The sequence below is a fragment of the Vombatus ursinus genome, unplaced genomic scaffold (assembly GCF_900497805.2).
Source record: "Vombatus ursinus unplaced genomic scaffold, bare-nosed wombat genome assembly UNPS02014176.1, whole genome shotgun sequence".
Lineage (NCBI taxonomy): Eukaryota > Metazoa > Chordata > Mammalia > Diprotodontia > Vombatidae > Vombatus > Vombatus ursinus.
Window position 1 is genome coordinate 861174 of NW_020953954.1, and position 14030 is coordinate 875203.

The window sequence follows — 14030 nt, forward strand, 5'->3', positions numbered from 1 at the left end:
CTCTCTTTCTCTCTTCCCCCTCTCTCTCTGTCTCTCTCTCTTTCTCCTCTCTCTCCCTCTCTCCTCCCTTCCTCCATTACATATCTCCTGATCCCTGTTGCACGCAGGGCCCTACACTCTTGCTGAGAGGGCACCAGAGATGAAGGGAGACGAGTGTGTGTCAGGTGCCTTCACAGAGTTCACAGCCAGTCCACAGACAGACGTTGCTCCCAAGCAGCAGTCGGGTCCTGGTTGTCGTAGCTGTCTGGGTGCTCCCGTTGCCTCTCTGTCCTCCTCCCCCGTCTGAGCCCTGCACTTGGCCCTTGGCCCTGGTGCCTCCTTTCTCCTGGGTCTCTTCCTAGACCCCGGCCAGCTTCCCTCTGCTCCCGTATTTTCAGGCTTGCCTCCCGCTGCGGGCTGGCCTGGGTGTCTCTCCTGATGCCTGGGAGTCAGTCCCCTCCTGCTTTCTTCCCCAGTTCAGATCACAGCCCAAAGCGGGAGGCAGGAGAAGCAGGAGGGGCCTTCCCAGACCAAGCACAGCTCATCTTCCTCCTTCCTGCCTCTGACCGGGCACGGGGGTCCTCCCAGGCACCCTGGCCAGCAGGCTTGGGTTCCTCTCAGACTGTCGTCCGACTTTGCTTCTTTGCCCCCGATACTCCATCAGTTTAGGTCGAGATTCTTCGCTTCCTGCCCGGCCAGTTGTGAGAGCCTTCTGAAGGCCTCCTTGCCTCCAGCCTCTCCCCTCCCACGACTGCCAAGCCCAGCTCTCACCACATCAGTCCCTGATTGAAGAACCTTCAAAGGCTCTCTATTGCTTAGAAGGGGCAGAATTCAAACTCCTCAGCTCATCATTCAAGACCCTTCTCTGTCTTATTTCCACTCCTCTGTTTCATGGATCTGTCCCAACCACTTGTCCCCGTCGCCTCCTCAGACTGCCACTCCCCCGTCTCTGTTTCTCCAATTTCACTGGCTCCTGTTCAAGGCCCATCCCCAACCCCCCAGCTCCAGAAGCCGGCCTGGACTGACCCGGCCCACTGGTCTCTGCCTCCTTTGCAGATCTGACGCCTCTAATGTGGCCTGGGACCTCAGACTGTTTCCCCAACTCCAGGGACAAAAGAACTCCGAGGGGGGAAATTGGGAATGTCCAGGGGGCTGGGAGCAGGGGGTGGGTGGACTTTGAAGTGGGTTGGGATGGGCAGAAAGGAGAGGGGGAGGTGAGGAGGAGAAGAACAGAGTGAGGCTTGAACAGACTATCCTGTCCCATCTAGGACTTTGATAAGTGTGTGTGATCATGAGTGTCGTGAGTGTGTAAGTGAAGGTGTGTACAGTTTCATGGGGGTGGGGGGAGCAGTACTGACGTGTCTGTGATCTGAACAGCAGGGGACAGCTGAGTCCCAGCATGGCCAGCCCTGGGGAGCCCACCGGGGCTGGGCCTGAGGAGGAGGAGGAGGAGGAGGAAGGAGACCTGTCCCGGGAGGCTCCCAATCCCTCAGGCGGGGCTGGGGACACTGAGACCATGGCAGATTCCGGGGAAATGCTGGAGAAGGCCCGTGAGCTCTTCCTACTCTGTGATAAGGAGGCCAAGGGTTTCATCACCAAAATGGACCTCCAGGTGAGGGTTAGGACCCCAGTCTGGCCCCAGGCCCAGCTCCCCAAGCCTTGCAGCCCCTCCTGGCCTTCTTACCCCACCGTGCTGGCCTCTCCTCTCTAGAGGCTGCAAAATGAGCTCCCGCTGACCCCAGAGCAGCTAGAATCTGTATTTGAGAGTCTCGATCAAGCACACACAGGCTTCTTGACGCCCCGAGAATTCAGCATGGGCTTGGGTGAGTAAAGTGTACGTGCAGCGCGCATGCACACGCACGTGTGCACATGGCCAGGGATCCGTGTGGAGGACAGCCACGTTGTACTCCTGGCACATGGAGGGCAGCCCCTGGCATCCTCTCCAGAGCAGGGCAAGCCTGTCCCTCGTTCAGTCTCTGTGAGCCTGCCAAGCAGATGAGGGGTGAAGAATGGGCTGTAAACTGGGAGCCTGGAAGCCCTGAGCATCCCAGACCTGACTCAGGGCCTGGGCTTCGGGCAGCCCCGAGGCCCCTGAGGGAGAGATTGTGTCTCTCAGTTCCTGACTCTGAGAAAGAGACAAGCAAACAGTCTGTCTGCACAGCTCAGGTGACCAGTCACTCTCCACCTCCTTGCCTGGTGTCCCTCACTGCTGAGGCCCTGCTCCTATACCCCGAAAACTAAGTTGAGGAGGGGACTCAGGCATCCACCCAGTCCCCAGGGTAAAGGGCCTGACTTCCTCCTGTTCCCAGAAGTTTAGCTGGAGGATAGGGCAGGAAAACAGGAAACTTGGGTGGGGGAGCAGGATGTGAGGAGGCAGCGGGAATGGTGGCCTCTGAGCCGGTAGTAGGAGCCTGGGCAGGCGGGTTTGTTGGGGAGCAGGAGGCAGCGAGAGCAGTGGGGTACCCAGCCCTGGGCTGATACCTTGGACCCTGTCTTTGCAGGAGCATTTGTGGGAGTGGACATGCCTGGGGGGTCCCCCTCCGTGGAGCCTGAGGAGGAGACCTTTGAGTCTGGCTGGCCTGACGACGGTTCAGGGCCCAGAGCGTCCGAGGAGGAAGAAGCTGCGGCAGAGGAAGACCGTTTCTGGGCCGCCATGGAGCAGCTGGGGGCCGCCCATATCCTGGGGGAGTGAGTCTGCGGATGGGGAGGGACTGGTTCTCTTCCTGCCTGTGTCTGTGTGTGCCTGGCATGTAAGTGGGTGCACGTATGGGGCGTGCGTGTGGGGCATGTGGTTGGAGCTGAGTGCTGTGGTCAGGGTGCCCCCCCCGTGGCCATGGGGCTGTGCCCATGCGCTCTCCACAGGTCCAGGCTCCAAGAGAGTTCACTTCCACTCCGTGTGCATGCACATGCATGCACACGTTAGCGCGCTTGCTCACTCAAGCAACGTCTGTGGTTTCTGCAGAAGTGCTTGGGAGGGGGCAGCAAGCTGGTGCGGTGGATAGAGCACCGGCCCTGGGGTTGGGAGGACCTGAGTTCAAATCCGCCCTCAGACACATGACACTCACTAGCTGTGTGACTCTGGGCAAGTCACTTAAGCCCAATTGTCTCAAAAAAAAAAAAAAAAGCGCTCAGGAATGATTTTCCACAACTTTTCCTTCATACAGGCCAGCCAGACCTTAGGCCCAAATTGCAAGCACCCAGAAAGCACCATGCATAGGCTGCCATGCAAGCTCGCATACACGTGTGCACATACACGCATGCACAGGCAGCAGGGCCCAGAGCCCTGCCTTGGCCTCAGTTTCTCCTATGGGGACATGGAGTCAGGACAGGAGGTTGGCTCGATGACGTGATGGAGGTGAAGGCTCTAGGCAGAGAGATGTGGGCTGGGTGAGGCTGCTTGACAGCTTCCGGGTTTGTCTGAGTGACCAGCCTCCAGAAAGAGTCAGTCTGCTGATGACATTTATGAAAGACGTCTTCAGTGGAGTGCCCTAGGGATCTGGGCTTGGCCCTGAGCTGTGTGCCTTGGGTGAAGGCTGGGGTGTCCTGCTTACCAAATTGGCATATAAAAGAAAGCTGGGCAGGAGAGGTGACCAGGTGGGTGACAGGGTCTAGAATGATCTTGGCAAACCAGAGTATTGAGCCGAAAGAAAAAGATGCCCTTCCCGTCACTAGATCACTTCCACAAATGTGAGATGAGACTTGGTTAAAGAGTGTGGTTTAGCCTGTAACAATGATCTGGGTGTCTTAGTGGCCCCGAAGCTCAGCAGAAGTCAGCAGGGTGGCAGGGATGGGAGGAGGGCACGTAGAGCAGAGGTGATTCTAGGTGGCTTTTGGGGGGGCACCCTCCAGGGCTGGGGAGGGGAGGGTCCCTCTCTGTTCTGCTGATTGTGCCCACAAAGGGCTGGGTGTGGCCTCTTAGGGAGGCTGCAGACACCTGAGATGATGTCCAGAAGAGGGAACAGAATGGAGGAAGGGCTGGAGACCCGGGGAGTGGCTGCTCCAGGCAAAGAGGGGCTCTCAGAGTTAGGGAGCTCCAGGTGCCAAGCCTTTGTCTGATGCATCCTCCTGCCCATGTGCCCGACCCAAGCCTTCCCCCCGGGTGGTGCTCGAAGAAAATCCCAGGGCTGAGCCCCAAACCATTCACCCACCAACACTTCATTTATCCACAGCCCTGCCTGGTGGATGAGGGGAGCCAGCCTTCCTCGGTTGGCCCCTGATGCCTGAGCAAGGAGAGGGTGCCGGCCAGGGGTCCATTTAGACAGGACGGCACAAAGACCTCCCAGAGCAGACAAGCTGGGGTGCTGGGGGAAGGGGCAGGGACTGCTCTGGAAGGCCATGCCTCTGGCCGCTTGGATGCTGGGCAGGCTCTTTGGTCCTAGGGTCACTTCGTGCCTGTGAAGTACCTTCTGGGGGAGGGGCTGGGCTGGATGAGAGCCCTGTCCAGCCCTGCCTGGGCATAAACAGGGTGCTTCACCTGCAGGGTTTCTAGCCCTAAATCCTAGGCCCTCTTCCTGAGGCAGGGAGGGGGAATGTCTGGGAGCCCTGGGAGGGGATTCTCCATGACCCCTGCCCCTCATTTCTACAGGCAGTATAAGGTGCGGGCCCTGTGGGCCCAGCTGCGGCGAGAGCACCCAGAGCTCCTGGGCAGCTTTGAGGAGGTACTGGTACAGGTGTCCTCCTGCCTGGGGGAGGCAGTGCGGGCCAGGGAGATGGTGGAGCAGGCCCTGTGGAGGTGAGAGGTGGGGCTGGGTGGCCGGGTACATGGGCGTGGGGTGTGGGGGATGAGCTCCAGGAGCCCTCAGGGCTGAGCACACACAAAGGGACACTGGGCTGAGGCCTCTGGATGTGACCAAGGCCAGTAGGTCAGGCGGTGGGGTCTAATGAGCTGCTGGGGTTAAGTGGCCTGACCCAGGACCCTCCCGCAGGAGAGAGAGTGACCACGAGAAGGAAGTTCGGTGTCTATATGAGGAAATGGAGCAGCAGATCTGCGCCGAACGAGAGCGGCTGCAGAACCAGGTCTGGAGATGTTCGACAGCGCTTCCCGCTTCCCCCTCCCCCGCGAGCCTTCTGCTCGGAAGGTACAGGGGCAGGCTAGCGCCACCAAAGGGGAACCCACCACCTCACACACATCAGGGACTCTTCCCTGGAGCCGGCCAGGATGACTGAAAGATGGAGGGAGGGGTTAACTCCTTCTTTGGGAAATAGGCCCCAGCCTGGGCTGGCTTTGAGGGGTTGTGGCATTTACCTCTGCCCCCGCAGGACTCCTCCCGTCAAGACCGGGTCAGTCACATCCTGCAAGAACTGCAGAATAGGGACCAAGAGCTTGATCAGGCCAGCCGGCGGCAGAGCGAGGTGATGGGGCTGGAGATGTGGGTGGCTGCGGGGCAGGGGGACCTGCCCGGGGCTCGTAAGGCTCCCTGTCGTGGCCTTGTACCAGGGACCAGCACATCTCCCCAGAAGCCCCCTCACGTGGGCTTCTAGCTGCAGGTGGAGCATCTCCCCCCCGCCATGAACATGTCCATCTGTACCCTCCAGGTCGCCCTGTGACCCCCTCTACCTCCTCTGGCCTTTAGTGGAGCCCTAGCGTTCTTGCCCTGCCCACTCCCTCCCCACCACAGCAAAGTTAGACAGCGTTCCCTTGGAAGATTCCAAAGGAAAATGCATTTGTGCTGAAAGGCCATGACAAAGACAGGGTAATGTCCCCCTCGGGTGCGGCCTCCTTTTCCTCAGCCCCCCTTTCAGTCTGTGGCTTGGTCTGCTCCTGTCACTGCTGCTACTGCTCACTTCCCCTCCCGCGTGGCCTCCACCTAAACGGGCCAAGCCGCCCCACCTTCCACACCGGGGCCAGACGAGCCTTCCCTCGGCCGGCTCAGCTCAGGCACCCCCTCCTCCAAGACCATGCTAGGCTCAAGGAGACCAGCTCCCCCTTATCTGTAGCCCTGGAGGTTTTCCAAGATGCTTCTTCATAATAGCCACCAATGAGGTGGATTATGCATGGGCTGTTATCCCCACTTTGCAGAGGAGGAAACTGAGGTTTAGAGAGCTAAGGGGACTGGCCCAGTGTAACCCACTGCTGAATACTGTAGCCTGGGCTTGAACCCAGGCCTTCTGACTCCAGATGTTCTTTCCTTTTTGTGATAGTGAGAGAGTGGGGGGGGGGGCAGGAAGAATCAGGAGGCCTATGCTCAGTCAGACCCACCTCAGTCCCTGCCTCCAGAGCTCTGGGGCAGGCCTCCCTGGGAAGGCAGAGCCAGAGGTGCAAAGTATCAAAGACCAAAGCCGGGAGTGATACAAAGTTCCAAGTATCACTCTCCCACTGTCCAGGGGACCCATTTTGTTCATGGCCTGTAGGGGGCATGGCAGGGGAGGGGGACAGAGGCCTAACTAATACCTGGCCCACTGGGCAGAGCCTAGGGCAGAGACCCAAACAGAGCTCTGGGCGTGGGCTCTCACTGCTGGAAGAGGGGGTACCTGAACTGGGCCTAGCCAGAGTCTAGCATGTGGAGAGAAGGCCATTGTCTGGGCAAAGGTGCAGAGGTGGTAAACCAGGGCAGGGATGCTGAGCAGTCCTGTAAACTGGGGACACAGACAGTGTAGAGGGCGACAAGTGGGGCTATTGTGTCTACCCTGAGTCTTCTCCAGCTGACCACGCTCAGTTCCCTTAACCCATCTTGTGAGTCAGGATCTAGGCCCTTCCCCATCCTGGTTACCTCCTCTGTAGCACATCAATGTCCTTTGACATTGACAAGACATAGTCCTCCAGAGGAGTCTCACTCAGGAGGACCGTCCTGTCCCTGGTCCTAGAAGCTCTGCCCCCTTCACGTGGCCTGAGTTGGCATTTATGTTCTTGGCTCTGTTGACTTGGATTGGACTTGCTCTGCACTCAACCCCCCTCTTTTTTCAGAAAAACTGTTTCATCATGCTCTGCCATCTTCTCCCACCCCACAGTGCCCTTGGGGGACGAGGGGATCGATGAAGGCTCTTTCTTGTTAATATGCTTTTGGATCCTGACTACCCTCCTCTGGGGTGCCCCTGTTTTCCTCCGAAGGTTAGACAAGTGTGCTTCTGATGCAAGCACAGGCCAAGCACCCTTTGTTCTCTGGTGCCCTCCCCTGGAGACGACCTTCTATAATGGCATGCAATCATTAGGGCTTTCTCCTTGGATCTGGCCACGTGCCCACTTCCGGGATTCACATAAGTGTGCCATTGTCTCCTCACATCCTTCCCACTCTCTCCCCCAGTGTTGTGAGAAAGGGTGACGTGCTTTGTTGGACTCTAGGGAGACTGTCAACAGGATTGTTTCCTTTATTATTTGGATGACCCCGGTTATTCTGGCATCGCCCGGCCTCCATGAAGCCATCCTGGGTACCTCTTAGTGATTGCTGCTTCCTCTTTGAAATGTCCACTAACCATCCTTTTTAATAACACACTCTAGCATCTTGCCAGGATTCCAAGTCAAGCTCCCCAGCCTGACCTTTGTAGATGTCACTCTTTCTTCCTTTTTTGAATGTCAGGACCATATTTGCTCTTCTCCAGTCTAGTGATACTTCTTCTTTTTTTTAATTTTTTAAATTTTAATTTTTTTTAGGCAATTGGGGTTAAGTGACTTGCCCAGGGTCATGTAGGTATTAAGTGTCAAGTGTTTGGTCTGAGATCACATTTGAACTCAGGGCCTCCTGACTTCAGGGCTGGTGCTCTATCCACTGTGCCACCTAGCTACCCCTAGTGATACTTCTCCCATTCTCCATGGGAGGGGGGAAGGAAGAGGCCCAGCCCTCCCACTGGCCACCTCTTTCAATGCCTTGAGCTGGGCCTGGTCATTTGGATCTATCCAAGGCACTGGGTGTTCTCTTATTCTCTCCTTACTTGCTGATCACCATGTTCCTAACAACCACAGACATGTTCTGTCTGGTCTAGTCTGAGGAACATTCTCTTTGACAGAGAAGAAAGGAGTCAGAAAAGAATTGAAAAGTTTAGCTGTTCCCTGGTCATCAAGGGTCGTGGTCCCCCACACCCCAAGGAGGAATCCTGGCCTTCTATCACCCTCCTCTTTCTCTGTGGGCAGTGGGGTTGAAAGCCCTACCCTCTGGTTGCTCTCAGTCCTCCTCCCACAGAGAAGTGCCTGGGGAAACCAGATCCAGCCTCCCTGCTCATTCTGCTAAGCTCTTCCATGTTCTTCTTCCTCTCTTCTCCCATGCTGTTGTGTCCTGTAGATCTGAACCAAACCAAGTGCCTTTCCTCCTCTCACCTTTTCATCATGTTTAAACATGATTCAGGTGGTGAGTGCCCTGCTGGCATCTTCCTCCTCCTTCTTCCTCCTCTTCCTTCCTTCAGTCATTCCTGGATGTAGCCTTCCTCCACCCCCATCCTAGACTTGAACTGTCCTTTACAACAAAGAGAAATCTTTAAGCACAAACCTGTGACCCACTGTATTGGCCAATGTAGACAACCTGCCCCTCTCCCCAGACTCCCCCCTCCGCAGAGAGGAGAGCATGTATCATCCTCTCTTCCCAGGACTGGAGACTGGTTATTAGAGCTGCTCAGAAGGGCCTCCTCAGAGGGCTCTTTTCATCCACGCCTTTGTAGTCTGTATTGTGCTTTTACTTCTGTGTAGTGTGGGTGCATCTTTGGAACTTTCTCCGAGTTCTTCATGTCTACCATTTGTTTCTGTATGACACCCTGAGGTTGTGTGGTCATTCCTGCAGGGGTGGGCACCCCCTGTTTCCACTTATTTGCTACCACAAAAAAGGCTGCTGCGAATAATGCATGTGCTGGCCCTTTCCTGCCTGGTCTGGACCTCTTTGGAGCATATGCTGTGTGTTTATTTTCTTTATGTTGATTCTCTATATTTATGTATGTCCTTGTGGCACCCAGCACGGGGCCTCGCACAGCGGAAGGCATTAAAATCCCTTGCTGATTGTGAAGGACAGAGTTATCATTAAGGCAAATCAGGGAATGATCATTTGCTCCACCACGTGCCCAGGTGACCGAAGGTCCGTCTCCCCTCTAGGGCCCGCCCCTGGTCTAGGCAGGGGGTCCCTTGCTTAGGCTCCCCATCCATTGTCTCCTTCCGTCTCAGTGGACCATAGCGAATTCTACCAACCATCCCTTTTTGTTCCTGCCCAATTGCCCTCTGCCTCCTGCATCTCCTCACTGGAGCTCTTTCCTCACCCCCAGCCCAGCCCCCTGAAGGCTCTGTGAAGCAGGACAGGCACTCGCAGCTGTTCCCGTTTTCCTGGTGCAGGGTACTGTCCTAGGATGAGGCAGGACTGTCTCTGCCCTCCAGGGCCTTCCTTACATCCACCTGGGCTGAGGCACAGGCCTCAGGGCAGATGTCTTGCTATCTCAGTAAGCTGGCTGTTTCTAGCTTGCTGCAGCCTCTTGAAAGCTGTGTGCTAAAGGGGAAAGAGGGCGGGACTTGGCATCGCCAGGACTGCTGCAGAAATCCTGATTCCAGCAGGCAGGCGGACACTCCCTGGTGTGTCAGCCTCAGGCTGCCCATCTGTAAAATGGGGACAGCAATGGCAGGACGGGGGCTGGGAGGCCCCGCGTGCCAGATAAGCAGAGACACCGCCTCCTTTCTTCTCTGGCCCTCGGGTCCCCTCACGGGCTCTGGGCCACTGGGCTGCTGAGGGAGCACCCAGGCCTGTCTCCCTTCCTCCCTCCCCCCTGCCTCCTTCCAGCTAGAGCAGCGGCTGCAGCAGCAGACCTCGGAGCAGCTGGAGATGCAGGTGCGGAACGCCCAGCTCTGGCTGGCCAATGAGGAGCTCCGGACGCAGCTGGAGCAGAGCCGGGCCCAGCTAGAAGCGGCTCAGGGGCAGCTGCTGCGGCTGCAGGCAGAGACTCAGACCGACAAGGCACAGAAGCGCAGGTGCTGCGGCAGGGGGCTGCCCGCCCTGGCTCTGTGGGTTGTGGGGGGAGCCTGGGCTGCAGCCCCCGCTTGGACAGGAGGCTTGGTGCCTCAGTTTCCCTTTGCCTTTCTCTGTCTTCTTGCCCTGGAAAGAAGCCAGGTGGGGCCGAGAACCATCTCCGCTTCTGCATGTGAGGGAGACGGGAGATGACCTGCTGTCTGGGGACCCCCAGGGCTTGAGGGGCATGAGTCACAGGGCCACTGGGGGGGGTGTCAGGGACATCTGAGTCATCTCCCCACCCCGGCCCACAGGGATGTGGTTGTTGTGTCCAGGAACATGCAGAAGGAGAAGCACAGCCTCCTCCGACAGCTGGAGCTGCTGAGGTGAGTTTGGGGCAGAAGCTGGGCCAGGCTCCTCCTCCTCCCCTTCTGCGCTCAGACCGAGCTCAGGGCATCTCCCAAATTTGGAAACACTCTCCACCTCTGTTTTCCTCGCACCCCTCCCTCTTTAGCCTCAATGGCTCCCATTCCCCCCTTGACCCATATCTAGCTGCAGAACAGCCCCCATCAGGACATTCTTTTATCCTTCAGCACTTTGCTCACTCTCTGAGGTCACTGTGCCCCCTTCCGCTGATGCCCCCCTGTTCTCTCCCCTCTACTGATCCCACCAGGGACCTGAACAGAAGGCTGCGGGATGACAGAGATGCCTTCGAGGCCAAGAAACTGGTTAGTGGGCGGAGAAGGAAGACCCTGGCTCCGCCTGCCCGCCTGCCCCTGGGCACCTGCTTGTGTTTGCCCGCATCGGGCCTTTGACACTGGAAGCTGACCGAGGCAGGCCGGCCTCCTCCCTGTCCTGGATACAGGCTGTGGGGCAACTGCCCCGGCTAGCCTGGAGGCCCCAGCAGCAACCCCTTCCCTGCCTCCTTCTCCTTCTCATCCCAGTTCTCCCTGCAAGGGCCTGGCTGCCCAGCCCCTGCTGTGAGACCAGGTCCAAAGCGGCTGGTCTAACAACGGCGGCTGTAACGGAGCGGCTACAAATGGGAATTCTGTCCCCTCCTCTCTGTGCTCCTGCTCCTAGGGGGTGGGAGGGATTGGGGAGGCCGGAGTGAGGCTGGGCCAGGAAGAACTAGGGTGGCCCCAGTTGCCCCCCAGGCACCTGAGGCCCCCAGGCTCTGGCTGTGGCCAGGCTTGGGTCATGTGGCTGAAATCTCTCATCCCCCCCAGCTCCTGGCCCAGGAAGCCACAGCTCTCCTGGTCCCAAGCCCGACTGCATTAGGCCTGGGCCTCAACCCACAAGATGAAGGATTAAACCCCAACGACACCGTCCCCTTTTCTGTCCTGTCCTGAGTGGAACACATCGAAGCACCCCCACTCCCAAATAAACCCACTGACTGCACCAAGCGTCCCTTGTCATGTTTGTGGGACTGTGTGGAGAAGTGATGGGGGCAGGCGGGCATTCAGAAAGCATTTCCCAATATCTGCTCTGGGGCCTGGGCCACAAAACTCCCCGGGAAGCATAATGAGTCCAGACTGGTCCATGAGGACAACCCTGGGTGGCAGGAGGGCACCTGTGCCCCTGGGAAGAGGTGCGGGAGCATGGGTGGCGCTGGGACAGGAGGGGCCAGGCCTGACCAGGCTCCGGAGAGATCCCCGCCCTGCCTCCGCCACTGACTTTGGCCTCATCTCCCTGCCAGGTGGCGCTGGCGGCTCCAACGCTGGAGAGCTTGGGGAGGGGGGGATGCAGGGGCTCCTGGCAGGTCAGAGGCGGGGTCCTGCGGTGGGGCCTGGGGCGCCGAGCCCGGACATCCTCCCCTTTGGGAGCTGCCCTTTTCAGGGCACCTCAATGCTCATAGGAGGAGAGGGAGAAGCTCTCTCATCAGGCGCCTGCTTTATAATTGTTATCTCATTTGATCCTCACAACGACCCTGGGAGGAAGGAGGGGCTGTCATTGCCCCCACTTTACAGCTGAGGAAACTGAGGCAAATGGAGGGTAAGTGACTTACCCAAGGTCACTCAGCCAGTGTCTGGGGCCAGACTGGAACTCAGGAAGATGAGTCTTCCTGACTCCGGGCCTGGCACTCCAGCTACTCCTCTATAAAGGTTTTTAAAGCCTTTCTCCCCAGAATAGCTTGGGAGGGAGGGAGACATTGCAAGTATCACCCCATTTCAGAGATGAAGAAACTGAGGTTCACAGTGGAGAAGTGTCGTACCCAAAGCTAGTGTCAGGCACAGGACCTGGGGAAGAGGAAGACGCCTGTATCTCCTCTGTGGTGGGGCCTTCCCCACCAGCTGCCTCCCAAATAGCCTCCCCTAGCACAAACCACTTGGGGGGCATGGAGCTGACTCACCCATCCAGCAGTCAATAAACACGTATTGAGCGCCTACTGTATGCCACGTAGCGTGCATACTGGCAGGAGGAGGCAGGCAGGGCGGCTCTTTGAACCCAGGCCCTCTGACTCCAAGTCCAGACTCTTCCCGCCGCCTCGGTTTACAACCTTCCCAGAGGTGGAATGACTTGGTCTGAGTGGAGTCAGCATGGAAGCCGCCCAGGAGGGAGCAACCTGGTTCTGCTTGGCACTAGGGGGCAGAGGCCAGAAGGCAGGCGGTGGCCAGCCCCTCTGGACCTCCGGGGCACAGGGATCTGGGGGTGGCCCTTCCATCGAGCCACCCCACAGGGCACAGGAATCCAAGTCCCGGGGGCACACGAATGGGGGCGTGTGACCCTTCCATTGAAGCCCCCCGGGCAAAGCCCAGGCCAGGCTCTCCCCGGGTTGTTGGGGGGTGGGTCGCCTGGGAGCCCCACCCCACCCAGTGGCTTCTCCCGGTCCTCCTGCCCCCACCCTTGCGCAGGGAGGGGTGAGGGCCGGGCCCACTGAGGCAGCAGGGTCGTTGGCCGAGAACGCTCCAGCTAGGGGGTGGGAGAGGCACCCCCCCCCAAGAGGCCGCCGTGCCCACCAGCCTCCTTCGCTCTGCTCGGGCCGCCAGCTGCGGCCTCCCTTGGCCTTCTCAGGGCGGAGTTCCCAGACTGCCTCGGCCGGGGGTGTCGGGGCGGCCCTGGGGGTCCTGGTGCCCCTTCGCGGGGCGGGAGGGCGAGATCGGCAGACAGAGAGCTGCGCGTCTGCCGGGTAGAGCGTCCGCCCACCGCGGGCTGGGCCGGGCCTGGGTCCGTCGGGGCGGGGTCCGGCCGGGGCGGGGCCCGTCGGGGCGGGGTCTGTCTGGGGCCTGGGCCCGAGGCCTCACATTCCGCCCAGTCCTCCTATCCGTCCGCTGGAGCCGCCTCCTCCTCCGCGCCGCACGCAGGTCGGTGAGAGACTGGACCCCCTGGCCTCGCCGGGGTGGGGTGGGGGGTTTAGGGGGGCCAGGGGCGGGCTCTGGGGTCCCGGTGGTCCGGTCCTTCCCCTGCCCGGCCGCGGGCTGCGCTCCATTCCCCCCCCTTCGGCCCCCCCCCCCCCCCCGGTCTGGAACCTCCTCTTAGCCAGGGCTGGGCTGACCAGTAGAGGGGATCGAGAGAAGATTAAGGCCTGGTCCCTGGCCTCCCCACCTGCTGTGGCCTAAGAGAGGATCCCTGGGCCCCCGGCCCCCAAGGCACCTCCCCCCCCCCACCCCAGTGTCCCGGCCCTTCCTGCCTCAGTTTCCCTTCCAGGGCTATGGCGGCCGCGCTTGCGGAGTGGAAGGGGGCCTCCTCCAGTGAAACATCTGTTCCACCGGGGAAGTGGGGCTTTGTAGTTTGTGTGTGTGTGTGTGAGGGAGAGGCAGGAGTGGTGGGGTGCCATTGTAGCCATCTCCGTGCCTCCAGGATGAGGGTTGAGTTTGCTCAGTCAGGGCCTCCTCTACCAGGAAGTCCTCCCTGACTGCAGCTCTTTCCCTGGCAAAGGTGGGGGGAGGGCTTTTAATATTTCCCACCTTCCCATTGGCTGAGACTTTCTGTAGCTTTGGGGGGCTGGGATGTGAATGATGAGATCATGGTTGGGCTAGAGGTGGGGCGGGGGGGGGGGGGGGGGGTCCTCCCACTCACCTGGGCTTCCTCCACCTGGCAGCCTGGGTTTGCCCCAGCATATGGGCAGCCTGGAGTGACTGCTGTGGTCTTCTCCAGTGAATGATCTAGGCCACAGGATTGGAGGGGAGCACGCGTGTGTGTGTGTGTGTGTGTGTGTGTGTGTGTGTGTGTGTGTGTGTGGATTGGAGGGGAGCGTGTGTGTGT

At 59.1% G+C, this 14030-nt stretch overlaps 2 protein-coding genes across 5 annotated transcripts in view; both read left to right on the forward strand.

Moving 5' to 3' along the window:
- Window positions 1–11225, forward strand: part of CRACR2B (calcium release activated channel regulator 2B) — a 16231-nt gene extending 5006 nt beyond the window's left edge. For 2 of the 4 annotated variants that reach the window (XM_027860160.1, XM_027860161.1), the window contains exons 2-11: window positions 1357–1591; window positions 1691–1802; window positions 2481–2667; window positions 4565–4711; window positions 4905–4995; window positions 5239–5331; window positions 9663–9850; window positions 10142–10213; window positions 10501–10555; window positions 11054–11225. In XM_027860160.1, the coding sequence (XP_027715961.1) occupies window positions 1379–1591; window positions 1691–1802; window positions 2481–2667; window positions 4565–4711; window positions 4905–4995; window positions 5239–5331; window positions 9663–9850; window positions 10142–10213; window positions 10501–10555; window positions 11054–11176 (1281 nt within the window). In that variant the 5' untranslated portion in view covers window positions 1357–1378 and the 3' untranslated portion in view covers window positions 11177–11225. The remainder of the gene's footprint in view (window positions 1–1356; window positions 1592–1690; window positions 1803–2480; window positions 2668–4564; window positions 4712–4904; window positions 4996–5238; window positions 5332–9662; window positions 9851–10141; window positions 10214–10500; window positions 10556–11053) is intronic. The other 2 variants (XM_027860163.1, XM_027860162.1) reach the window with 2 other exon arrangements.
- Window positions 11226–13041: 1816 nt separating this feature from the next.
- The window catches only part of CD151 (CD151 molecule (Raph blood group)), a 7667-nt gene continuing 6678 nt past the window's right edge, over window positions 13042–14030 (forward strand). Inside the window, exon 1 of the mRNA XM_027860222.1 lies at window positions 13042–13129. The gene's annotated coding sequence lies outside the window, so the exon portion shown is untranslated. The remainder of the gene's footprint in view (window positions 13130–14030) is intronic.